The sequence below is a fragment of the Dermacentor andersoni genome, chromosome 5 (assembly GCF_023375885.2).
Source record: "Dermacentor andersoni chromosome 5, qqDerAnde1_hic_scaffold, whole genome shotgun sequence".
In the NCBI taxonomy this organism is placed as follows: domain Eukaryota; kingdom Metazoa; phylum Arthropoda; class Arachnida; order Ixodida; family Ixodidae; genus Dermacentor; species Dermacentor andersoni.
In genome coordinates, this window is record NC_092818.1 from 107,384,640 (window position 1) to 107,411,590 (window position 26,951).

A 26,951-nucleotide genomic window follows, 5' to 3' on the forward strand; every position below is an offset into this window, starting at 1 on the left:
CAACAACTCGTTCTTACTTAGCTTTCGTTCACAAAGCTAGGAGTCTTACACTTCGTGTAATATTCGAACATGTTGCTATCGCATTCATTCCTTCGCCCTTACGGCGAAACTGCGATAATTTTTTTGTAAAGTTGAGGTACAGACCTGCATTCAAAGAAAAAATAAGTTAAATGTCGAGAATGTCATGTCAGCACTCATTTAAAGGACCGATGCACCAATGCTTTGGTACTTTGCTTTTGACATATTGCCAGATTATAGGAGAGCTCAGTTAAAGCTGCTATCTGTAGAATGGATATCCGGTCGAAATGGTACTTAGCTTGAATAACACAAGTGCTGTCTGAAGTTCGGCAAGGAGCAGGTCGCAGAGCGAAAAGCGCTGATAGCATGGAGCACGAAAACACACGAAACCATTTGTCCGGGCAGGAAATTTGGTGCTCGCTAAACGCATACCGCAGCGCGCAGACATCCGCTACTGGCCCGCCCTGCGCCCTTTCGACACATCGGTGTCTTCAGCGCATGGCAACGCCCTACAGTCGAAGTTGGGAGGAGGGCCGTTATACGCGTGCGCTGTAATTGCCGCCACACTTTCGCCCCACTGGTTGAGGGCAGATTCGCGCTTGTTTTCACGGCTGAAAGGTGGTCATACAAGGAGGAAAACACAGACACGTGCTCAAGCCATAATTTGAGAGATCACAGTAATCAGTTCGATAATTACCAGCGTGTCCGCCACGACTAGAAGTACAAGAAAACAAAGACAAAGTTGGGATGACTCCATTTCCACAGGCGCCGTCCTTACGTACGTCTATAGAGGTGCCTTCTTTAACTTGCTTTCTTCACCGAATGTATGCTCATCTGTTTCACGGAACTCAGCGTACGGAAGCGGAATTGGTTCGTTCAAACGAATGGCTTAAATATTCGATTTAGTAGCGGATTATTAATAAACAAACGTAAATACATCACTGAAGCCCATGGTTCCATACGAAAGTTTCACGCTATGACAAGGCTTCTTAGTGTAGCAACATTCTTTTTCGACGTGGAACGCCATAACAGACAAATCCGCGACGTTTGGGGAGCAGCTAAGACACATTTTCCAAAGTGCCCAAGCCTATAGACGGAGGTGTCACGTACTGCCAACGCAGCTCGATTTCGGTGAGTATTTCAGAATACGATATATGAGGAGCAAGCATTGTTCCAGTGCCAGACATTTAAAGGTCTGCCAACGCAAATGTATTGCCTGCATGGAAACGGGGAGTCGTCGTTTCTCACCTTCTCCATCTTGCTCACTTTGTCCAGGAAGGGCATGCGCAACTCGACGCTCATGGTGAGTGCCTCCTGGACGGTGAGCGTCGGAGACAGTCGGTCCTGCTGCATGACGTAGCAGCTCTGCTTGGTGAACAGGCGTGGTGCCCGCACGTAGCCGTTGATTTGCACTTCCCCTTCGTAGCCTGTGTCGCTGCGTGGTTGAACAAAAAAAAAAAACATGTCTGTATAGATAGGGTGCGACCTGTTTTGTTGAGCGTAGCACACCGTGGTTTTCAAAAGTGGTGATGCGCACAGCAAAGCAGCGGACAAAGGACAGACAGCAACGATGGAGACAAGCGCTTGCCTCTGTCGTTACTTTCCGCCCTACGTCCGCTGCCCATGCTGTGCATCTCATCAGGGATTGCCAACTAGCCCGGTCACACGCCTTGCGTCGAAACTGTGCCCGTTTTCACGAAACAATAAAAAGAAGTTACTGGGCTAAAACGGTTCGTAAGGCAAAATGTTTTATTATTGGGCATGTCATTACTGAAGGCGGCCGGCTACTGGCACGTGGCTCTTACGAATGAAAATCATTGAGAATTGTACGCCTAAATTTTAACAAATTAAACGCGAAGCTAGAAATGTTACAAAAGAAAGAAAGAAAGAAGAAAAGAAAGAAAAATAAACAGTAATTAGGTTGTATTATTCAAACAATCTGAAACTATGCTCGTTCCGAGTTTCCAGCTATTGAAGCAAATAAAACTGGCTTGTAATTTTTCTTTTTCTTCTTAGCTTGCGTGTCGAAATTGTAATAATATTCCAAAGTGCAAGACGAGCTTCGTGATATGCTCGCAAAGAACACGCATTGGGAAGTAGGTCTTCGATTACACAAACATGCGGAAAACCATGCTCGTTTTTCTTTTCGCTTCCTATCGCTGGTTTCCCGATAAACCAGTACAACCTGCGGTGCTTTAGGATAGGGCGGTACTTGCGGGCCACTGGCTATGTCGTAACTCTGCCACAGGACATGCATAGCGCGCCTATTCACTAAACGAAGCGGATTTGCGCTGGGATTGCCTCCAAGTATCTTGACTCAAGTGAAAATATAGATCATTAATAAATCTAGGCCTATTTCTGATAATCGTTAACATCGCCACACATATAATGAGCAAGGCTCGTAACTGAAAAGTTCGAATTACGTTCAGCATGCGATACTTCGCCAGATGCATACCCGCATGTTGTGTCCGTCATCCAAAATATTTAGGCTGTTCAGTTTATTTGCCTGAGTTTCATATGAGGTAGCAGTTACATGGACACTCCAGGCGCATTCCTGCCGTTGGCGCCGCGTGAGATTCCGTACAAAGTCCAAGGGGGATAAAATCGTTGCCGCGCGCCGTATGCTGTATGTGCGAGTTTTCGAAAGCGTGCGAGGGTGAGCCGGCGATGGCGGCTCACTATCCCGCGCGCAAGAGAGGGAAGTGGGGAGGAAATGGGCCGTCTTCCGTCGAACGCACGGCCCCAGAGGGAGAGAAGGTGGGAGGGGGGGGGGGTTCTGCTTGGGCGGCTGCTGCGCTGCCGCGCGCGCACGCCGGGGCCGCGCTATCTCGAAAGCCAACCGCGACAGAGACTTGAGTCCACCGCGCGCTTTGTCTTCGCGGTTTCGTTCGCGTTGATGCGAGACGCAGCACGCAGGTGAATTCGCTCGCTGCTGATGCCACGTTTCCTCACTCCAGCGTTCTGACAGAGAGTTTCCGCGGTCATCGGGTGAAATGTGTTCATGTTTTCTTGTGCGCACGTACCATGTTTGTTCATTTTGTTGGTATACCGATCTTTACAAGTCCATACGGACGATAAAGCTATTATCCTTACTTCGTATAGCTCTCAACTAATTTGCTACCGCAATCGATGCTCCCCCTTTCGGGCGAAACGGCAACATTTTTCCATTGCAGATCCAATACAGAGGCAGCATTAGGTTAGCATAAGGCACACAAGTGCCGGTGAACAATCCCGTTACGCTGAGTCAAAAGCTAGCAAGCCTACAAAAAGGAAAAAAAATAAACCTTGGAAAGGGCAGGTGTGAGCCAAAGTGCTAACTTACTAGAATCCACTGAGTAGGTTGAGCAGCGTGGTCTTGCCGGCGCCCGACGGACCCATGATGGCCGTCAGTGTTCCAGGCCGTGCAGCACCACTCATGTTGTCCACCAGCGTCTTCGTGCCTGCGTCAAAGGTGTGCGTAGCCAGATGTTGGTCGCCTAGCAACAGTATTGCAAGAAATCACGTTTAACGAGAAGCTCAGGAGAGTATATGAAACAGAGGTATTTCGCTTTGCTACTGAACACGGATTGAAAATATATCGTTGACCAAGCGAGACATCGGTGTGCATCCGGAACTCTCATTGGACTACAGGTTGGGCTGGTTGCAACCGCAGGAATGTCAGCTTCTTGTTGCTGACAACCTAACGTGTCCATGGGAAAGAAATGTCCGCGAGGGCTCGGCACCCGCGAAATTTCTGCATTCTCGAAGTTTAGAGACGTTTGAGAAGTGATGGCTCTCATGAGAAGTTGGGAAATGCGTTTTCTGCAGTAATTGACCCACGTGCATCGAAGAACGATTATAAGCGACTCCATGTGAAAAGCGCCTGATTCGACACGACGGCAATTAAAATGACCACGACGGTTTGACAGCATGAAAAGGACAAGGAAGACGACGTTGATGGTGCGACGACAACGCTTTGTTGATTTACATTCAAAATGGCGAATAAATCGTCTTTGAAAGTTGACCGGTCGTAATGACTGCACCGCTGAATGGCGCTCAGAGAACGACTGCGGCGCTGCAAGCCAGCGATGTCGCGAGGACGCAATTTAGCAGTGCCACATCCAAGCTGTCAGCAAGCTTTAAAGCGGATGGCCTTCACATCACGAGCATCAGTGCTAGGGCAATATTATCAAATGCGTTTATCCCGCACCTCCACCAAAATGTTACGCGAATGAAGGATTAAGAACTGGAGACTATTTACAAAGTATATTTACAAAGGATAACTGCAGCGCTGGCCAGTTCAGCCAACAGCTCGAGAGTCAGAGAGCGTTCGTCGTCTTCGTCGGGGCACCCGCGTGCATCGTCCACAAGAAACACGCAATATGCATGTATCAATACTATCAAATATATAGTCAGGTTCTTGCACTGCTCATGACAACGCAACAGCTCGAGACTACAGCCGCTCAGGAACAAGGCGGTATTCTGCCTTCGTAAATCAGTGGTACCAACGTTATGACCCAGGAGTACAATCAGCCGCCACATTCTTGCCGTGCACCTCTACACATGACGTCAAAGAGGATAGATTGGGAATGCATGTTGGCTACTTTGTGAACAACATCTCGTGCTTGCAGCCAATTTCGGATATGGAATAGCCATGATTTAGCTCCTGCTTGCGCTGTCACCTACCGCTTTGACAGAGCGTTCCATAAAGATGTTTCCAAAAGACGCTAAAAAGAACCGCTGTGACTCCTTCTTTACGTTGGAATTTTCAAGATGGCACCATATTAAGAAACAAAGTGGTTTATGCTCTTGTGACAGCAAACAACGTTGGCTTTAGAATATCTCGTGCAAATGTAGCAAGGTGCGAGTGCTAATACGGCATCACATATGAGGTTCACACCCGGATGCACATGTCACAATGGGATCGTATCTTAAACCATTCAGTGGTCACAATTTGCATCGCCACAAAGAAGGCCGTTGTGTCCAAACTGCCCATCAGGTACATTAATGCCGCAGCTCACTTACGCCGGAAAAGACGTATGTCAAGCTCTGAGTGCCCAGCTTGTGGGACGCTGTACATAGCGAAAGGCTCCAGCGCTCGCGTTCTCAATGGCCAACCTTCAGCATTCGTCACTCTGTGCTGCTGAGCTGGGTTCGGATGGCTTGGTGCTTGAAGGCCTTCGAAAACATTTTATTCCCAAAACATCGAGCTTCATATCTGTTGGATGCACACAGGGTTCGTGTGGAATTCTTTTCTGCTATAGAACTCGGCTATGATCTGTATAGTGCTCCTACACTGTCTTTGTATAACGAGATGAGCATGCATCTGCTCTCTTCAAGGCATATTGAGCTTGGTGCCACTGTGAGAAGACAGCCTCTATGCTGCGTGGGAGTTCTTTTTCTATGTAATAATAATAATAACATCTTTAAGATGAATAACATTACACGTAACTTTGACGTGATATAGTGCGGCAATGAAAAGCTGGCAGAAAGAAAAGTGACACTTTTTGGCTTAGTTCACTGAAGTTTTGATGCGTGATGGTAGGGTAAGGGGATGACAAATACGCTTTAGCCATATTACTACTACATGTGGATGAATCCCACCAATAGTCGCTAGCGTGGAAAGAGAAATGCACCTGTCTAGCTTCTTTTCTCGTGTCTTTGTTTCATTTCGGCGTTATTGTACCATCCGAATATCTCCACCTCCCGTTCCGCCACCACGTCACTGAAGGTTTACTTGTATGACACGGTTTGAAGACGTCTCTTGATTTGCTTGCTCAATTATTTCAGCGAGCTAGCAATGGCGGTGCTGCAGGATGCGTGGTGAGCGGGGTAGCTTTGCAAATATAACGGTTTCTGCCGTTGAGCATAATTTGCTTTTACAAGCTAATGATGTCGCCGCAGATTACTGCCGCTTTCGGTTTGTAGATACGGCACCAGGCACGTTTAACACAGCAGAAATATTTGCCATGAGTCATCGGTCTTTATGCCTAGTCGTGTCCTTAAAAAGCAAGCCTGAGCTCAGGGTAAGCAGACAAACAGCTTAGTCAGTCATCTGTGGAGGCAAAAGACTGCTCACATTGCCTGTAGGCCACATAGAAGGACGAGGACTTCTCTGAATACTATTTGCCGCAATAGCAATTTACTGTGCAATGCGACTGGTTCTATCAGATGTTATTTATGCTCTCTCTCTCTCTCTCTCTTGCAAAGTATCTAACGACGTCGGTGCATTAAGGACAGAAGGGGTGTACTGCAATGCACACGCGTTTTCCTTGATTTGTTGAAAACTACAGAAGTGGGTTCAACGTGGGTATAGAGGCATTGACATGCGCGCCACCTTTATTCTGTAAGAACATCAAGGTAGCGCGAGAAAAATATATATACTGCAATATTCTTCTCTGAAAACGCACAGTTCTTTCACATTTTTTCTTCTTCTTTTGTTCTGCGAAGACACAAAGTTTCGCCTTTGCGCAGCGAAGGACCACGCACGAAGGACACAACAGGAGAGGACACCAACATACCGTTGATGACGCTCGTATAACGACCACGTTCGTAATGTCTGTTGTCGTTTATTATTTGTTTTTCTTCCACACCACTTCTCTCGCTCGTGCACCTTCTTCCGACGCTCGCATCGTTTCTTTGATAGCCGCATATCTTGTCGGGTGTACCGCCTTCTTTTCCATCATTGCGTCTCGCTTTCAGAGTCATCAGGGACCTTCCACTTGAGTTTCGCGTAGGTGCAAGTGCACCGAGTTCACTTTGTTTGAGCCAGGTGCGCTCCGCGGGCTGCTATGCTCGTTATGTGTTGTTGTCTCTGTTCAAATGTACTCAAAGTACTGTTTGGCTCTGCGAAGAAACCTCCCGCGCAAATACAGGTGTCGGCACCCCCCCCCCCCCCCCCCCCCCCCCCCCCCTATCGCCTTGTCGGCTGTACGCAAGATACTTGCCCTTTAGAGGAGAAGAAATCATCGATACCTCAATGAAAAGATGGCAACGAAATTGCTGCAGCGTTTGGCTTCCTTCCACGTGTCCTTGAAGCCTGAATTCTTCGTATGGCAGAATAAACTTTGGCTCCAAATCCAGCCATGTTGAAAAAGAAGAATCAATGCACATAGGGTAACGCGTTTATGAGGAAATAGCAGCCTGGCCAACATGGAAGCTCTGTTGATGGAACTCCTACACTTTTCGTTGGACTACGCTTGCATTAGTTTGATCAAATTGAGGGGTTTTATGTGACAGAAGTACGGTCCGATTACGAGGCACTCGTAGTGGATGGATTCATTTGATTAATCCGGATTAAATTTGACCACCTTCGGCTTTTTAATGTGCGCACAACGTACGCTGCACGAACGTTCTTGTTTTTTTTTTTTTTTTGCCTTGCGCGCCCCTATCGAAATGCGGCCGCCGCGGCCGGGTTCGAACACGCAACCTCGAGGTCGGCAGCGTAACGCCATAGCCACTAAGCTTCCGCAGCTGGGGGAGTACGTTTATTGTGCTTGTGTCTGATGGGAGCCAATGCAATACACATTTGATAAATACAAGAATGTGACAAGTAAAGAGGGGTTAGAGAAAGTCCTGAAGGTAAAACGTAGATTTGAAATTGTTGATCGGAAGCGTTGGCATACATACAATCTGACTCAATCGTTCAGGGACATCTGGTCATGCATAAGGTTACATTTCAGAGAACGTCCGTAAACCTATAGTGTCGACTCTAGACACACCGCGGTAATCGACCATGCACATTTTATGGAGGTGGCCAATAAACTTCCCATTATTTGAAATGCGAACGCTCGCAGGACTTGTGCTATATGTGCCTGAAGGCACCATATGCGTGCTTGTCACAAACAATTACGCCCGCTGCGGTGGTTTAGAGGATAGCGCTGCGCTGCTTAGCACGAGGTCGCGAGATCAAATCTGGGCCGCGACGGCCGCATATCGATGGGAGCGAAATGCAAGAACGCCCGTGTCCCGCGCATTAGTGGCAGGTTGAAGATCCCCTGGTGGTCAGAATTAATCCCGAGTCTCCCACTACGGTGTGCCGCTTAATGAAATCGTGGTTCTGGACCGTAAAACCCCGGAATTCATTAATTATTTCACAAATAAGTACCAACTGTTTGCGAGCTTCTCCAAAGCATGTGCGTGTATTTGCGAAACGCTGGCGTCTGCCATCTCTATATACAAGCTTTAACGGAAGGGATAACTAGGCTAGTTGGTTTACTTGCGTCGCGACACTGTAAAAGCGCACAAAGGCGAGACCGAAGAGAATGGTCAGGAGAAGGCGCCTCGCGCTGACCATGCACTCTCTTCGTTCTCGTATTTGTGCGCTTTTACAGTTTCAACTATACAAGCTTGATGCGTAACCGAAGTGCTCACGTATATTGTGCCGCCCCTCTCATTTCATACGGGGGGAAATACGGCAACAGTCGCCACTTGAAATTATTACGGCTTCTTTTAATGCAGGCGTACTTAAATAAATTCTGACGCAAAGCGTTATGACAATAAAGTGAGGACGCTGGTAAGAAGGCCCGTCCCGGGCGGGGTTGCTCGACGTCCGCAAATGATCGCATTGAAGGCCGTAAGGCGTTTGGGCGAGGCAGCTTTCTATGTGACGTTACTAGGCACCTGCAGGTGCCCACATTACGTCAACCATGCTCAGAGCGATTTTTATCGAGAGGGGGGGGGGGGGGGGCGGGGGGATTTGACGCAGTGAGAAACGTCAAGCATAAATGGCTTCGAATTACGAGCGCGATGTTATCTTTATGGCGGCGTAACTTCACTCAATGCTACCGTAGCGTCAAAGGCTAATTACGGGAACAGCATTAGAAAAACGTTTCCGAAGGACAAGGCACGACTTTCCTTCGACTGGGAGCAAGCTTACAGCCAGATAACGCTTCATCGCATAGTAATATGCAGTTCATCAATTAACACAGCGTGTAGTCAGGCACGCTTCCGACGTCCGTACTTAAGTTGCTCTGCAACAGAATGGACAGCAAAAGTTGCGCAATGCGCTTAGATATGTTAAAAAAGAAGAAAGACGTGGATAGTACAATACTTATTCGAAGAACGTATTTACAAGACTGTGGCTGAAGTGTGCCATATAACGGATGCATTGATTGGAATTTGGCCGCGCGATGCGCATATTTTTCTCTTGACTTGCATACCACGCGCATTCTCGCTGTTTTGTGCCGGTGTTCCTGCTCTTCGTGAACTTGCCTTTTTCGAGCGCCGTGGTCTTTGTTGCCCGATTTCCACACTTTGTGCCTGTGCTTGTTCATTGACAAGCTGTGACTGGCAACTGAAGGTGGACACTCGACACGGGAACATGCTGGTCGAGAAGTCTCACGCCCGCTAACACATTAAAGGCAGACTAAATGGAAACGATAGTTCAGTTTATATATTTATAAAATATTCTTTCAGAACTATATCTGTGCTTGTTTCGCGGTAGTAAGGCGATGTATTAAAAGAGAAAAATTCAGATCAAATTTCCAGTTCTCTTATTTCGCGCCGAAAACTCCATCGCCAGCACGTCAGTGCGACGTCACGAAGTTTAAAGTATCTTCTCAAATTCCAACCGTTGTGGCGCCGGTAAATGTTCTAGAAACTTGCTAAGCTCACTCTTTATGCCCTTTAAATATACAATGTCATCTGTCTGCACCGATGAAAAATTAACTGTGCCCCAGCTGATACCATCCAAGCCAATGACATCATCGTGAGCTGAGGCGGGAACTTCAAGGCTGCGTAGCCCCTCGTATTACGTATCTGCGCCTTTTCTAGCTTTTTAATACGCCTCCCGTCACCGCAAGTGTTGTCCTGTGGTATTCTATAAGCGTATTCTACTAATACATGTCAACAAAACTTTCTCTACGGTTCCGTTAAGTGCATGTAAACCTCTATTACCACTTCCTCCCAACGCAGAGCTCTTAATAAATATAAATATTAAATTGATGCGCGTCGTTTTGGAGCTCATTAATTGTCCTTGGTCGCCTTCGAAATGACGCAGTCTCGGGCTGCGCCATGCTGCTTCTCTGACGAACACTCATCGGCTTTCGTTACATTTCTGTATCTTTAATAAAGCCTACAGGCCGCCATTGGAATATGAACCTGGCAACGTTTAACGCTAGAACGTTATCTAGTCAGGCGAGTCTAGCAGTGCTATTGGAGGAATTAGAAGGCAGTAAATGGGATATAATAGGGCTCAGTGAAGTTAGGAGGCCAAAAGAAGCATATACAGTACTAAAAAGCGGGCACGTCCTGTGCTACCGGGGCTTAGCTGAGAGACGAGAACTAGGAGCCGGATTCCTGATTAATAAGAACATAGCTGGTAACATACAGGAATTCTATAGCATTAACGAGAGGGTGGCATGTCTTGTTGTTAAACTTAATAAGAGGTACAAAATGAAGGTTGTACAGGTCTACGCCCCTACATCTAGTCATGATGACCAGGAAGTCGAAAGCTTCTATGAAGACGTGGAATCGGCGATGGGTAAAGTCAAAACAATATACAGTATACTTATGGGCGATTTCAATGCCAGGGTAGGCAAGAAGCAGACCGGAGACAAGTCAGTGGGGGAATATGGCATAGGCTCTAGGAATAGCAGAGGAGAGTTATTAGTAGAGTTTGCAGAACAGAATAATATGCGGATAATGAATACCTTTTTCCGCAAGCGGGCTAGCCGAAAGTGGACGTGGAGGAGCCCTAATGGTGAGACTAGAAATGAAATCGACTTCATATTCTGCGCGAACCCTGGCATCATACAAGATGTAGACGTGCTCGGCAAGGTGCGCTGCAGTGACCATAGGATGGTAAGAACTCGAATTAGCCTTGACTTGAGGAGGGAACGGAAGAAACTGGTACATAAGACGCCAATCAATGAGTTAGCGGTAAGAGGGAAACTAGAGGAATTCCGGATCAAGCTACAGAACCGGTATTCGGCTTTAACCCAGAGAGGACCATAGTGTTGAAGCAATGAACGACAATCTTATGGACATCATTAAGGAGTGCGCAATAGAAGTCGGTGGTAACGCCGTTAAACAGGAAACCAGTAAGCTATCGCAGGAGACGAAAGATCTGATCAAGAAACGCCAATGTATGAAAGCCTCTAACCCTACAGATAGAATAGAGCTGGCAGAACTTTCTAAGTTAATCAACAAGCGTAAGACAGCGGAAATAAGGAACTATAATATGGATAGAATTGAACAGGCTCTCAGGAACGGAGGAAGCCTAAAAGCAGTGAAGAAGAAACTAGGAATAGGCAAGAATCAGATGTGTGCGTTAAGAGACAAAGCCGGCAATATCGTTACTAATATGGATGAGATAGTTCAAGTGGCTGAAGAGTTTTATAGAGATTTATACAGTAGCAGTAACACCCACGACGATAAGGTGAGAGAGAATAGGCTAGAGGAACTTGAAATCCCACAAGTAACACCGGAAGAGGTAAAGAACGCATTGGGAGCTATGCAAAGGGGGAAGGCAGATGGGGAGGATCTGGTAACAGCAGATTTGTTGAAGGATGGTGGGAACACTGTCCTAAAAAGACTGGCCACCCTATATACCCAATGCCTCATGACCTCAAACGTACCGGAATCTTGGAAGAACGCTAACATAATCCTAATCCATAAGAAAGGGGACACCAAAGACTTGAAAAACTATAGACCGATCAGCTTACTGTCCGTTGCCTACAAAGTATTTACTAAGGTAATCGCAAATAGAATCTGGAATACCTTAGACTTCTTTCAACCAAAGGACCAGGCAGGATTCCGTAAAGGCTACTCAACAATAGACCATATTCATTTCTCTATCAATCAGGTGATAGAGAAATGTGCGGAATATAACCAACCCTTATATATAGCCTTCATTGATTACGAAAAAGCATTTGATTCAGTCGAAACCTCAGCAGTCATGAAAGCACTACGGAATCAGGGTGTAGATGAGCCATATGTAAAGATACTGGAAGATATCTATAGCGGTTCCACAGCCATCGTAATCCTCCACAAAGAAAGCAACAAAATCCCAATAAAGAAAGGCGTCAGACAGGGAGATACGATATCGCCAATGCTATTCACAGCATGTTTACAGGAGGTATTCAGAGACCTGGAGTGGGAAGAATTGGGGATAAAAGTTGATGGAGAATACCTTAGCAACTTGCGTTTCGCTGATGATATTGCCTTGCTTAGTAACTCAGGAGACCAATTGCAATGCATACTCACTGACCTGGAGAGGCAAAGCAGAAGGGTGGGTCTGAAAATAAATCTACAGAAAACTAAAGTAATGTTTAACAGTCTCGGAAGAGAACAGCAGTTTACGATAGGTAGCGAGGCACTGGAAGTGGTAAGGGAATACATCTACTTAGGGCAGGTAGTGACCACGGACCTGGATCATGAGACTGAAATAACCAGAAGAATAAGAATGGGCTGGGGTGCGTTTGGCAGACATTCTCAAAGCATGAACAGCAAGTTGCCACTATCCCTCAAGAGGAAAGTGTATAACAGCTGTGTCTTACCAGTACTCACCTACGGGACAGAAACCTGGAGGCTTACGAAAAGGGTTCTGCTGAAATTGAGGACGACGCAACGAGCTATGGAAAGAAGAATGATAGGTGTAACGTTAAGGGATAAGAAAAGAGCAGATTGGGTGAGGGAACAAACGCGGATAAATGACATCTTAGCTGAAATCAAGAAAAAGAAATGGGCATGGGCCGGACATGTAATGAGGAGGGAAGATAACCGATGGTCATTAAGGGTTACGGACTGGATTCCAAGGGAAGGGAAGCGTAGTAGGGGATCGAGGCAGAAAGTTAGGTGGGCGGATGAGATTAAGAAGTTTGCAGGGACAACATGGCCACAATTAGTACATGACCGGGGTAGCTGGATAAGTATGGGAGAGGCCTTTGCCCTGCAGTGGGCGTAGCTAGGCTGCTGCTGATGATGATGATGAAAGAATATTATTATTTTCGTTAAATAAATAAGTACATAAAGCTACCATGACGCTACAGCAAAGCCAAAAGGCTAAATAAGAAAGATTAAGCAAGTTCTGCATAAAGAAAAGCTGCCTAAGTGTTGATGTTAACTAGAGTGCACCACCATAGACAAATGCTGTTCGGCTGGGAAGCGATGACACTGATTACTGAAGACGCCTTCAATGACACTGAAATCCCACTTTCAAGCACTTTGCCTGCTAATTTAAGGTGAAGTAACAAACGTTTATCTGTTTCTCTTGTACTGAAAAGTTATCGGCAAATCTCTGAATACCCTTCCTCATAGATACAATGCGCTTTATTGAACAAACAGCTGCTTCATAAAAAAAACAGTGTGCGCAAGATATGAGACGCTTTTCGAGGAAAATACGGTCCACGAGACTAGGGATGAGGAAAACTGGAAATTGAGGCCGAGTCTCCTTTCGAAGAGAAGGCTTACTCTTTGTTGTACGATTCTCGTCGCTTTATAGAAAGTCGCTGACGGGTATGCATGATGAACACCACAAAGCCAAACGTGCATCCATCTTTGGATTGTGAAATCACCAGGCGCTTTCGCTCTAGGCAGAGGTAAAGACAATATTTCAATTACAACGGTTACCTATAATCTTCGCGGAGTGCGTAAATCCAGATACCACGGAGTAGACACTCAAACCTTTCCAGCCCCCCCCCCCCCCCCCCCCCCCTCCCCACCCGCCCCTGCTCTGACAAGAAGAATAAATGGCACGCCATTCCTTTGTAAACAGCGGGAGCCTATTGACGTGTGCGTCGGCGGGTAGAAACGACTGTGATGTTGGCACGTGTAACGAGCGTTGGGCACAGCGAAGCTAGCGCGCTAATTGCAGCTAATAGGGTGGAAAGGGGGAACCGCCCCGGGAGATTTTGCTGCACAGACGAGGACAGCCAAGCCACGTGTCTGCGCGGACGAGGCGGGCTGTCCAGTGGACACGTTCCAAATCGAGCAGACGAGGACGATGTGTCGCGGAGAACCCGTGCAGCTGGCTCGTCAACCGTCTGAGACACGCGCCTCGCGTGGTGCCAGTGATACAAACGTGCCCCGAAGACCAGAACGGACATATTGAGCCGTGAACGAAATCTCTGTGGCTTTGATTTGTGGAAACAAGGTATAAGAAGGGAAGAAAGGGGGCAAAATACTGTTTACTGCTTGCCAGCTATTCAACCTTCCGCCGCCCCGTCCCCTCCTCCCTTTGAGCGCTGGTGCGGCGCTTCCCCTGCACGCACTGCGTTCAACTGAGTAGAGTTCCAGTCTTGCAGTCCACTCTTCCTGATTTCGGTCAAGCCGAAATCAGCCACTACCCTATGTAGGCACTATACGCTGTATAGGCACTACCTTATGTACAACCACTACAACCATGTAAGATGGTTTTTCGTGCGCTTACCCTCTCTGATAGGTATCGCTGCGACTGTTATCTCAGTGTACAATAGTGCGACTGCCCTGCTTGCTGAATTTAGCGTTTGGTACTTCACACTGGTGAAACATGCAAACAAAAAAAAGAAGTATGGGGTCAAAACGTGCCAAAATCCCCATCTGATTATGAGGCACGCCGTGGTGAGCGACTCCGTATTAATTTTAACCACCGGAGGTTCTTTCATGTGCGCCTGAATCTAAGTGCACGGGTGTTTTCGCATTTCATCACCATCGAAATGCGGCCGCCGCGGCCGAGACTCGATACCGCGACGCAACGCCATAGACACCAAGCAACCACGGTGGCTTGGGAAAAAAAAGAAAGCAATACTCTTCGCAGTATAACATACGATCAAAATGGCACAAACGTCATCTTTGTATACTGGCCTTTCACAACGTTCGATATGCTTTCTTTACCATCCGTTCGTAGCCTTCCGCTGCCTTTCGAAAGACGTTGACATTCCTAAAGCGTTACATTTCGTAGCTGCACGGTGAAATCATCGTCAGGGTCCAATATAAGGCTCACGCTCAGCATGATGTGTCGCTGGGCTAATGGACATTAAACACATTAGCGTTCAGACCGGGAAGCGCGTGCATGGCGCGCTGTGACCCGAGACATTATACTCCTACGGCGCAAGCAATGACGTCAGCATATACGATGTCGACATCGCGCAATCACGCGAGCTCTAATCTTTATTGCTTGCGCGACACAGCCAATGCGCAAAAGGCTGATGAGCGTCGGTTCCTACAACATGATCGATGTCGTCGTCACGAGACAGGCTCAATGCTAGTGCCAGAACATGGGTATCCGGGTTCGAGCTTTGCTGATATACTTTTATTGTTTGCATTACTTATTAACGCATTCGCTTACAGTTGACCCATCCCGTAATTAAAATGCATATATTTCACTTATTTAACGGCACTTACTGTCGTCATAGTGACGTTTTCGGTCGCACATGGACACGTCCTACGGATATATAGATTATCCTACTCGTCATGCAGCAGTTATGCATTATAAGTGGATCAACGTGTAATGTACTGCACTTTACAGGTCTTTGTGCCTGCTCGTCTGCTGTATAGGTACATGCGCCAGTATTATACCCTCTAAAGCACACCCTAATGTACACCACCGGATCATCAACGCGACCTGGAGGAAACATTACCTTCAGAAAACCAGGTTTAAGCTCCCCATTGCGGTGTGAAGTCAAAAAAAAAATTCCAGTGAGTGGAGGGCGTTATTATTTATTCACTAAAGAAAAACGCCTCGACGCGGCAACAGCTGCAAGTGGTCGAAATGGGCATCAGAGATGCAGTGCTCGCATTTTCACCTTACACGTGCAGTACTTTTCACGATAAAGCGGTCGAGACCGAGAGAAATGGCGTGTTAACAAAGAACGAACGCTTAAGGATGGTGGTGGTGGTGGTAAACATTTATTGTTTGAGCCCCTTTACAACATTACTTGTGAGGGGGCTCAGGAGCGCGTAGGGTGTCCGGGAGTTTGTGGCCCTCGGCGACCCTCAGAGCCCAGTCCACCAGCCGTATTTGGTCGGCTGGGTTGGAGCTAGACACCGCGGTCTCCCATCCCTCTACGTCGGTGAGTTGCCACTCAGAGGGTGGCTGGAGCTCAGGGCATAAGAACATAATGTGATGGAAGTTGGCTCTAGGTGCGCCGCAGAGCGTACATTCCTGTTTATATAGGCCTGAATGAACGCTTAAGGACGACTGTATATGGATGCATGACTTGCCCAAGGCACGCGCGTTTGCAGACACGGGCATGCGAGTCTTTGTGTGTCGCGCGATAGGAAACTACAGACGCTCGCGTATGCCGACTTGCGCGCGTTTAACAGTCGGCGCATTGGCTTGAATTTGACTTTCCATTTGTTTTCATGTACTATACACGATGACGGAAGAAATATGAAGGTTTGAGTCTGGTTAGGGCTGTATTCCAATTGAACTGGTATACAGTACCTCATTTTTTTTCTTTCGGTTTTTAAGTCGCAGCACGATGCCATCAGAAAAAGCTAACAGCGCGCAAGGCCGATTCCCGTCGTTGCTGCTAATAATAGCTTGGTCAACAAATGTTTCTTCCCTGACGCCGCCCGAAAGCTTTGACTCAAACAAAAAAGAAAGAAAGACTCATTCAACCAAGTTCTTGCAGCTGCTAGATTAATAACTACGCTCCGTGCGTTGCTTGCGTTTTCTATACCTTGAGCGGAAGTCGCTTCTGAGCAAATAATTTGAAGCTATGACGTCCAGCTGGAGAAGCATACTAAGCCTGGAGTACACGGAGCGAACTAAAGGCGTCCAAGCGACGAACTTAGCAGCGGCGGCGATTGCGAGACGCCCGGCGTAAGAAATGTTGGCGCCTCCCGACCATCTGGCCTGGCCAGACATTTGCGTCGGGCGGACGCTGCCGCCGAAAGGGCCCAACGCGCGGCGACGAATGTGAACCAATACGCGTGCAGATTTGCGCCCGCTGTCGTGGTTTAGATCCCGGTCTGTGTGCTTGCAACGGCGGATAAGTTGGACGACGACACGAACGGAAATTGGTGGTCACCGCCTAACTACGCGCGTCGCGTGGGGACAATTATCGTCTCCTCGAGAAAGTAAGGCCGCCACTTGGGTCGATGCAAGCATATTCATATCTAGCGTTAGAAATAAACGAGAAAAAACATTGCAGCAGATCCAACGAGAAGAAATTTGTATACGGCGAAACTTTCTGTAGGTGCATAGAGTCGAAACACACACGCACACACGCACACACACACACACACACACACACACACACACACACACACACACACACACACACACACACACACACACACACACACACACACACACACACACACACACACACACACACACACACACACACACACACACACACACACACACACACACACACACACACACACACGCACACGCACGCACACACACACGCACACGCACACGCACACACACACACGCACACACACACACACACACATACAGACAGACAGACAGACAGACGACAGGCAGAAGCGCGGACCCGCACATATTAAACCGAGCCTTTTGTTAAGCGAAGTTGCTGACTACTACCAAGTACGACGGCCGCCTTGAACACATGATGCTTTCAGAGGCAGCATGCGCAAATGTACATAGCGCAATTCGAATTCATTCTATCCGCAAGAAGCGTTTACGTTCTCATTACCGCGCAGCCGCGGATGCGCGAAGGTGAGCTTTCGTGTCCGTCTTCTTTTACAGCGAAGCTCTTTACCTCTAGCCCCCGTATGCATTTCCCGCATGCTTTTCCAGGAAGAGTACCCTGGCCGGCTTACGTCCGTATAGGCAACATGAATGTGTGCGCCGATCCCGGAGATAGTGAAATACCGGGCCTACCCGAGGCGGAGGTGAGGCAGGCTTCCACTCCGCCAACTTCCAAAAGCAAGTTTAATATTTTGGGTCCAAATAGAACCACACAAATTATGCGTTGCAGCAGAAACACTATATATATATATATATATGTATATACGCGAAATGCGAAGGTTGCGGGATCGTTCCCCACCTGCGGCCAGTTGTTTCATCTACTTTAATTTCCATTAATTTATCGTCTCTTTATTTCATTTATTAAACACAAGTAATTTACCTTGCGCTGTCCTTGGTGACAGTGTTTGTTGGCTTCTTATGATATATATATATATATATATATATATATATATATATATATATATATAGAAACGAGAAGAGAGGGGGTTAACCGAGGGTCCCGATGTTTATTAGTCATATCACAAGAAGCCAACAAACACTCACACCAAGGACTACATAGGGGCAATTACTTGTGCTTGACAAATGAAATAATGAAATGATAAATTAATGGAAATTAAAGTGCATGAAAAAACAACTTGCCGCAGGTGGGAACCGAACCTACAACCTTCGCATATATATATATATATATATATATATATATATATATATATATATATATATATATATATATATATATAGGAAGTGGACTTAGCGTATAGCCAGTTGGCCTTCATGCGCTTCATTTATTTTAAATCAGCTTTGACGAATGCTGAAAAGGGTAAAAAGCGTGGCGACGGCTCCTGTGCACGTGGCCTGCGCTTCTGTGGTTATAGCGTCACGTGCGTCGGAGGTGCCGACGCGGCTGCAGCAGCGGTTGCGGCAAACGCATCTGTGGCACAGTGACCGCAGCGGCGCTTGTGTCGGCGTAGCGTGGTGCCATATTAAAAAAAAAAAACGTATGATTTCATAATGTATTTAGCCCATGTATGCAGCCTAAACAGCTTCGCTAGTAATCCGTTCCCATATGGATGTTGCGGACACACAAACTTTCTTTCTTTCCACCGCACGCCGGCGCCTCGGCAGCCGCGGATGCGCAGAGGCGAGCGCCATCTGGTGGTGCTGCAAGGGACCCAGCGACGCGAGTGGCGCGTGTGCTCGGCTGTGATTGGTTCGTCTATTCGGCAAGGGAGCGGCCAGACGCACGCTCGGTAACGAAACCCGGCTTTGTTCGCAAAGAAAAGCGTCGCTTAAAAGAAAAAAAAAAGCACCTATGGGTGGTATGCTGCAGTAGCTAAAGCTTCAAGCCAAGCGTTATCAGACGTGTTGCTCTCTCGCAAGTGTAAAAAAAAAAAAAAAAAAATTAACGCCGGCATGTTGCGTATGCAGCTTGAAAACCACTAATCCAACAGGCAAATCACAAATCATGCAGTCTGATCTCGAAGCCCGTATTCATGCGATTTATGGTGCTGTGCTTTTTTTCTACTTCCATTGTCGACACGGTGGTTTTCGACACGGTGGTTTTCGACACGGTGGTAGACACCGTTTGTCGACACGGTTATTGCAAGGAAATGTGCTTTTAGAAGTGACCAGAAGTTCCGGTTATGCAATAGAGGTGAGGTCCGGGCACATCTACCCTAAAATGACAACGGAAATACATTTTTAGAAGCCTAAATTGAGCACAGTGTTACCAAGATTGTTGACCATCTCCGACAGCGTGACTAATTATCTGCTAAGAAGCGGCTATGCCATCGTTTTTAGCGCAATAGTAGTCTTCGCCTCCAACGTGGAATGCCTGGGTTGGAAGACCACCTGATTTTTTTTTTAGTCTTGTGAGCAGTAACACTATTATAATAATTATCACTCTCATTCGAAATAACTGGTGGAAGTGGCAACACCAGCCGGGCTATACAGCATTTTTTTTTGAAGCAGGCTCGGAGCGAACGATTGCAGCGAAATGTATGAAGGCAATAATTAACGTATATTAATAGGCAACGTATTAGAAACCTACAGACGCGACAGGCTAAGTACATGCTAGACGGAAAATGTAGACATAAATTTCGACATACATATCTAACGTATTGCGTTGATGACGACGCACAGATTTCCTCCAGCATAATTATAAGGTAATTGTTTCTGGTAACCACTTCAACTTTGACGCCTCTAAGTACAACGCACAATTTTACTGGTTGTAAGTTAAGTTTTCTCAATTTTCCTTGATTAATACAGCAGCACCCACAAGGGTTGGTTGCTCAGTATATGCTGATAAGCAAGAAACGTTGAGTGGACTGTCTCAATTATATCCTTGGAGGGAAGCAGTTAAGGCCGGCACGTGTCCTTCAAATAATGGTTAATGTTGTAACTATAATCAGAGGGATAGTTTCTTCTACGTGATTAGCACTGCTATGTACAACGAGAATAAACGAGTGGCATTAGGCCCCAAGAACTATACTGGCGACATATTGCAAGGAAATGCGAAGTGGGCAGCTGTTTCAAGCACTGTTGTAGCAGCTCGTCGTTTTGGTGAACAACGATGAGCAAGCGTCCAACAGCAGTCAGATCTTTAAATGCACACACAAAAAAAAAAAGAGAAATAAGTTGTGGGTTTTTACTTGCCAATACCACCATATGATTATGAGGCACCCCATAGCGGGGGACTGCGGATTAATTTGGACCACCCGGAGTTCTTTAACGTGCACGTAAATCTAAGTACGAGGGTGTTTTCGAATTTAGCGGCCATCGAAATGTGGCCCCCGTGGTCGTGATTTCATCCCGCGATCTCGTGCTTAGGAGGCCAACACCATAGCCACTAAAGGCTCATTGACACTAGGCCAACACGACACCAATTTCGGTCTGCCGACTGTCGGTGACAGCGTTCTTTCCTTCGTGTCGGCGCCTCTGTCACACTGTACCGACGCCGAGCTCCCCGCCGACCGTCGGCAGATTGTCGGCGTCGATACAGTGCGACAGAGGCGCCGACACGACGGAACAAAAACGCTGTCGCCGACAGTCGGCAGACCGAAATTGGTGTCGTGTTGGTCTAGTGCGAATGAGCCTAAGCAAACACGGCGGGTGATAACATTAGTGCAAATATTGTACCGACATTCTGTGTTGACTCTTGTCAGTACGGGATATAACTAATCCAATTTTATGTGAGTTGATTTTCACCAGTGGTGTTTCAGGAACATTACACAGCACAAACTGAACGTTTACTCAGAAATATGTTCGCAGCCGAAAGTGCTGTGCAAGATTTATCCGTATACGAACGCGTTTTAACTAAAACCATTAATGCATACTGGACACAGGACCGTACATTGCATTTCACATAAGAACAAAGATTTAGGCATGCCAAATGTGGTCGCGAATGACAGACAATTTTCTGGTATGTAAGCCTGAAAGTTGGAGCGACAGGATGGACCTGGGACTGACAGACAGGCGGATATAGACTTAGAGATATTTTCAGAGATGTTAGACATCTTGCATAAAGCCCAAAAATTGTAAGACAAAGACAGAAAACGCGACGATAATATAGATGCTTCGAAGTCGTCGAGACAGATTGAGACGGACGGACGGACGGACGGACGGACAGACAGACAGACAGACAGACAGACAGACAGACAGACAGACAGACAGACAGACAGACAGACAGACAGACAGACAGACAGACAGACAGACAGACAGACAAAGACAGACAGTAGCAATAGCGCAAGCTGTATAACGGATATGACGGATTTACTTGTTCAGAGGATCTTCGCTGCACCCAGTTGCGGGCAACTCAGTAATCCCACCTGCACTTTAGGTTTCGGTCAAAACGTGACGTGAATCTGATCACATGGATTGCGCTATACGCACGTCATCTACTATTTTTTTTTTTTGTAAAATGAGCCATGGGAAAGCCTGCATTTCTGGTTAGCGGCTTTCTACAGCCAGTGGTGCACTCCTACGCACCGCCGGTGACGTTCTTTTTGTATTCTTTTTCCTGCTAGCGTTCCATACGCAACGACAAATGACGCGAAGCGAACTAGTGCTTCTCGAAACACGAAGAAAAGCGGATGCCCCCTCGTCATCAGACGAGCGCAAGCAACAATTTCGAGAAACGTGCCAAGTCGGGTGCACTTGCACCGGGAAGACGGGGGCAGCAAATATCGACGCGCAGCTCCTGCAGCCTCGACGTCTGAATGACGTTAATGCGACTCCGATAAAGCGCGCGCGCTATGAATATGTATGCTTAAGGGAAAGCCCGGTACAGATAGCCGGCCATACTCACAAATATAAAGCTAAACGAGAAAAAAATAAAAGGAAACGGAGATGGACGGTGAGCGATACATTCGTGCAATTGAACTCCTCGTGAAGAGCCTTCGAAAGGGTCAGTCGGGCATGCTGTAACTGAGACGCGTGTGAACGAAACGACTCCTGCACCGTAAGGACTCGATGTCCTTTTTCTGTTGTTTGTGTTCCTTGTCTTTTACTAATAATAACCACCCGAGGTACGTGAGGAGAGGCTTAGCCGCTAAGACTGACGGTTTTCTTTTTTTCGTGCTGCCAAGTCTTGTACTTCGGTATAGTTTCCTCGTTTCTAAGCGGCGTCTTGATATGCAAGCGCGATGGAATGTCCGTTCGGTTCGATCGTGACGTGCGGCTCTTCCTCGAAGTCACTTTTTGCTTCGGAATCCTCGTGGACGCGCATTTTCGTTCAAGGAGAACGCAATTACGAAAGCCCGACAGAGTGGCGGATTTTTTAGACAACATGAAAGAAAATTGTAGATATTCTGTCTCATCTGCAAAGGTGACAGTTACGCTTCGCGGCAACTTTGAACACACTTGACATAAAGTGCGAGATATTTCCCGACTCGACCACGCCAAGAACACTAAGTGGCGTGAAAATGAGACGTTGGCCAAGAAACGTTTAACGTTCTACAAGATCCACCAGAGCTAACTCACTACTAAATTAAATCGTGGCGTTTAACTTCCCGAGACTGCAGAGTGGATTAGGACGCAGTGTGGGACCCTGGAATAATTCTGACCGATTGTGGCCATTTAACGCGCACTCAAAGCTCGGCACACGAGCGTTTTTGCACGTCGCCTGCATTGGAATGCCGCCGCCGAGGCCAGGATCTGAACCTGAGACCTAGCGGTCAGCAGCGCTACGCCGTGGTGACTGAGTCACCGCGTCGGGTCCCCATGTAATACTACGCGGGCCTGTTGAAATGGGTGCAACCAACTTTAAGAATCACTTAGCGTTATAAAAATTGAAGCGATTAAAATTCGGAGTGATTAATAAGCGTGCTGCATTTCGTAGTTGCGTTATTTAGGACATGTGAGCAGCCCACGTCAAAATTTAGCGAGCAGAATGATGAACACCAACCATCCATTAAGCAAGTTTGGTGAAATACACTTCAATCTTGATGTATAGGTTTCTGGCTCCGCGTTACCGTGACCCATCGAGTAACATACACATGAGAATGTGAGCACTAATGCGCAGATTACTGCGCAGTTTGTTTGTACCAATATGTTTTTTTTTTACATTTGTACGCTCGCACGCTCTTCTGTTGCACGTACGGTCCGCGTCAAAAGTTAACGGCGCGCGAGATATCACAAGAGGCTAAATATTTCTAGTCTTGACACGAGGCGCGGACTTATAATCTGCTGTGTGTACTAACGCAAACTGACAACACAGCCGTGCACTATTTCAGTGACTGCAAGCAAAAACTGGGTGACTTTCTCGCGAAACACGGGCCACACAGCTTCTCATGCCAAATATACATAAAAATTAATAAAATGTCATTCCTCACCGTGAGTGCGTGGCTCCACATGCCTTTCATAAATATCAGCCATCAAAACTTAGGCGACAGTATTTCCGATCTCACTCAGAAACCGATACGCACGGACGGAGCATCCAGGCGATGCCTCAAGTAAGTTCTGTTCTCAAGCAAGCAATACAAAAGCGTCAAACACGCAAGACTGAGCTAAGCGGAACGTTAAGTTAAGGAAGCCGTCCTTAGCGTAGCGAACGTTTCGCTTTCATTATGTGGTTACACCCTGCACGACTTGCTTATTCTAGGCGTATTCAGCCATCGGAATAGCGTAGACAAGGCTATTGCCTTTTTTCTTTCTTAAATGACTTCTTCTACAGTTTTGTCTTGTTCTCTGCTTATTGCGGCCGTCGCGAATGTTTCACGTTAACGACTTGGCGTGCAAGCACGCTTCGGTTAAGACTTCTTTATTCTCTTCGTGTCCTCTCCTGCAGCTCCTGTCCCCAAACTTAATCGTTTATACAGACACGTGTAGTTGCGTGTCCGGCCAACTGCAGGAGCAGAAGGGGCTCAGCGCTTACACGTGTACTCAATTAGTAAGTGCGAGAATACGACACTGCTTTCGAGCGTCGGAAAACAGTGAAAAAGAACACTGTATCGGCGTTAGCTAGGTTATATATGCAATGCCACTGAAAAAAGAAAAAGAAACCGCTCCAGGCTGTCTTCACCTGAACATCCGGATTTCAAAAGCGCGCTCATAGAACAAAAATATGAGAGTTGTGCATTCGAGCGTAGGATAATTTTCTAAAAACTATCCAAGTTTTCATGATAGCTTTCGCGATAGCTTAAAAAAAACTTTGAGAGAAATTGCGTGCTGTGAATTTTGTGCGCGCAAAATGGGAATTCTTCTGTAAGTTCATTAGGACGATGCGGTTCATATCAAAACTTTCTATGTTCTTCATTTGATGAGCCGTTAAAATGCAATTCGGGTCTCGACCACTGCTTGGCGGCCCGAATGTTCACAGCACTGCGGAATGTCATGCATTGAAAATAAAATAAGAAGCAATGCTGAATTCAGAGGCAGAAGTCTACTTCGAACTCGGTTTTCGCCCTTAAAACAAGTAGTGCTCCGATCAAATCTTCTAAAATTATGTTTAGTGTATTCCACTATCAAAGTGATTCGAAGCACATGATTATTAAACTTAATTTGATTATATAGCTGAGATCCAACGCAAACATATAACACTGACTTAATTCTTTTGCTTTCTAACAAAGAATCTTGTTAATCCTTCAGAAGCGACTGAATGCTCCTTGACAATGCTACAGAACACGTCATCTCTTATATGCATGACGTGAACATGAAATTCAAGGCAACACAATTCGCAACACAATTCAACAACGTGTTTTTTTTTAACGTTTTCCACTCTGTCCTTTTTATAACGCCTATCTCCCATCCTCAGTGTAGGGTAGCAAACCGGAGATCGATATCTGGTTGACCTCCCTGCCTTTCCTCTTCATCTCTCTCTTTCTCACGGCAACACATGTAACAAATATATTTCGTTCTCTTAAGCATAATTTGTCTTGCATATTTAACTTTTATATGGGCTGAAACCTCTTATTAACCATAATTTTCGTTTTGCGTTTAACATGACCACAAGTAGTTTCTAAAACAAATGGCATATGAAAAACGAACAATCAACGCGTTATCCTGTGGCTCTTGCTACCTCGTCTTTATTCAGCACGATATGCATACTGAATAATGTAGAAACAAGTGTCAAGCCTGTGCAGTAGCTCATTGTTTTATTTTTCATGCAACTAAAGTAAATTATAAACGAAGGGCAGCCATGTACCGGGAATAGTACCGAAACGCAATGATTCCAAGTAATGCAAGACAACATAGCTTTCGTGCCGGGCATTACACAGGAGACTACATGCCAGTGTGGTAGTTGTTATCTGCGAATAATTAACATCCATGTATTCCTAGCTATTTTCACGGCTGGTGTCCTAGGCACGAACATTTGAGCGGTAAGCATGATGAGTCTATAACTGCAGACCAAAAGCAGCAGTGGAGCCGTAAGCTTGCTGGGAGGTCCACGCTGACGCATCTCTCCCTGCATTAAATATGTGTTTACAATGTGTAAGGGGCCGGGCACAGATGTTGCAGCACATTTGTCTTCTGGTGGTTTAGTTGATGTTATATTCTTTACTGCCGTCAGCCAACGACTCGCGTGCCACCGTACCCACGTTATGGCCGAGAACTGCTAACTCGGCGTGGCGGATCTTACCAAATGCGCGTTATGGAAAGAACGGAATCGTCATTGCCCCAAGTCCATACCTATTCGGGTTCGGAATTTTTCCCGGTCTTATTTTCCCTTGCTTACGTGGAGAGAAGCCGGCGTAAAAAAAAAGAAGAAAAAAAAAAGAACGAATGGTACGACACGGGAGTGCACGCACACTAACGATGCCCGCCTATGGTGACTCCGATCGCATAGACTTTATGGACACACGTTATAAGGCAAGTGCGAGAATCCCGAGTAGGTCGTTGGGTGTGTTGGCAATCGTATACAGGAAAGAAAATCGGAATTACTTTTCGCGTTTCGATGCGGCGAGAGCGGTTTTTAACCTTAGAGCGAGATACGCACAATTTATGCGGCGGTTTTTACGTACCGGAACCACAGTTGCGGAATGGCGACTCATCAAAGGAATGCATTCCCAGAACAATAAAAATGCGAGCATGCCCTTGCCGAGCACGTCGATAGACACGGTCCCCGCATCGATTGGGATAACGCCGCCGTCATCGGCAAAGAAAAGGATATGATGACACTTCTTCTGATAGAATCTTTATTGATCCAAACGACGGCCGATAAAATAAAAAAAAAGAAATGGGAACCTACTTGCTATCGCCGCTGATTGCATCATATCTTGGCCCCTCATCTTGGCACGACCAACAGGTCTTGTCTGCCTTAGTGTGAACAGGGAACCCGTACCTGCTGCGAAACAACTCCTTGTTTCTTCACCTTGATTTCCTCAGTGACTGAAGCTGCTGCTTCATCATGGCACCCGACCAGACAAATCTTCGTAGAATTCTGCACTAATATTTGTATATCCATGAATATTCGGTAGGCCTTCAGTTGTACCCAGTCAGTGTGCCGTCCGGTTCGTTTCTTTTTTCCCAGGACTTATCGCGCAATCTTTATTTTCTGCTCATGCAACCAATGCAGCTTTCCCAGAAGTGAAGATCCTAAAGAACGTCAACTAACAAGTCCCCCATCTGCGTTTCTGCATGACGCTTTGTCAGTTGCATCACAGTGAGTGACAGTGAGTGAAGGCGCGCGCATGAATTTCCTGTGTCTATTAAGAAACAGGTTGCACCATTAAAGAAACAGCACACCTGCATCTTCCTTAACATATCACGCACATGTTTGTCCTGTCTCGTAGCGACAACAAACAGTGGCTGTTCAAGGTGTTTGTGGATGTTTTCCTCAACACCGGATTAAGGAATGGTCGCAGCACAAAGC

At 46.6% G+C, this 26,951-nt stretch overlaps 1 protein-coding gene and 1 pseudogene across 1 annotated transcript in view; both read right to left on the reverse strand.

Moving 5' to 3' along the window:
* Positions 1 to 26,951, reverse strand: part of LOC126531016 (ATP-binding cassette sub-family G member 1-like) — a 79,977-nt gene that overhangs the window by 21,496 nt on the left and 31,530 nt on the right. The window contains exons 3-4 of the mRNA XM_050178375.3: positions 3,341 to 3,458; positions 1,267 to 1,453 (exon numbers count right to left, since the gene is read on the reverse strand). Of these exons, the coding sequence (XP_050034332.1) occupies positions 1,267 to 1,453; positions 3,341 to 3,458 (305 nt within the window). The remainder of the gene's footprint in view (positions 1 to 1,266; positions 1,454 to 3,340; positions 3,459 to 26,951) is intronic.
* Positions 17,734 to 17,905, reverse strand: LOC126532536 (U2 spliceosomal RNA; annotated as a pseudogene).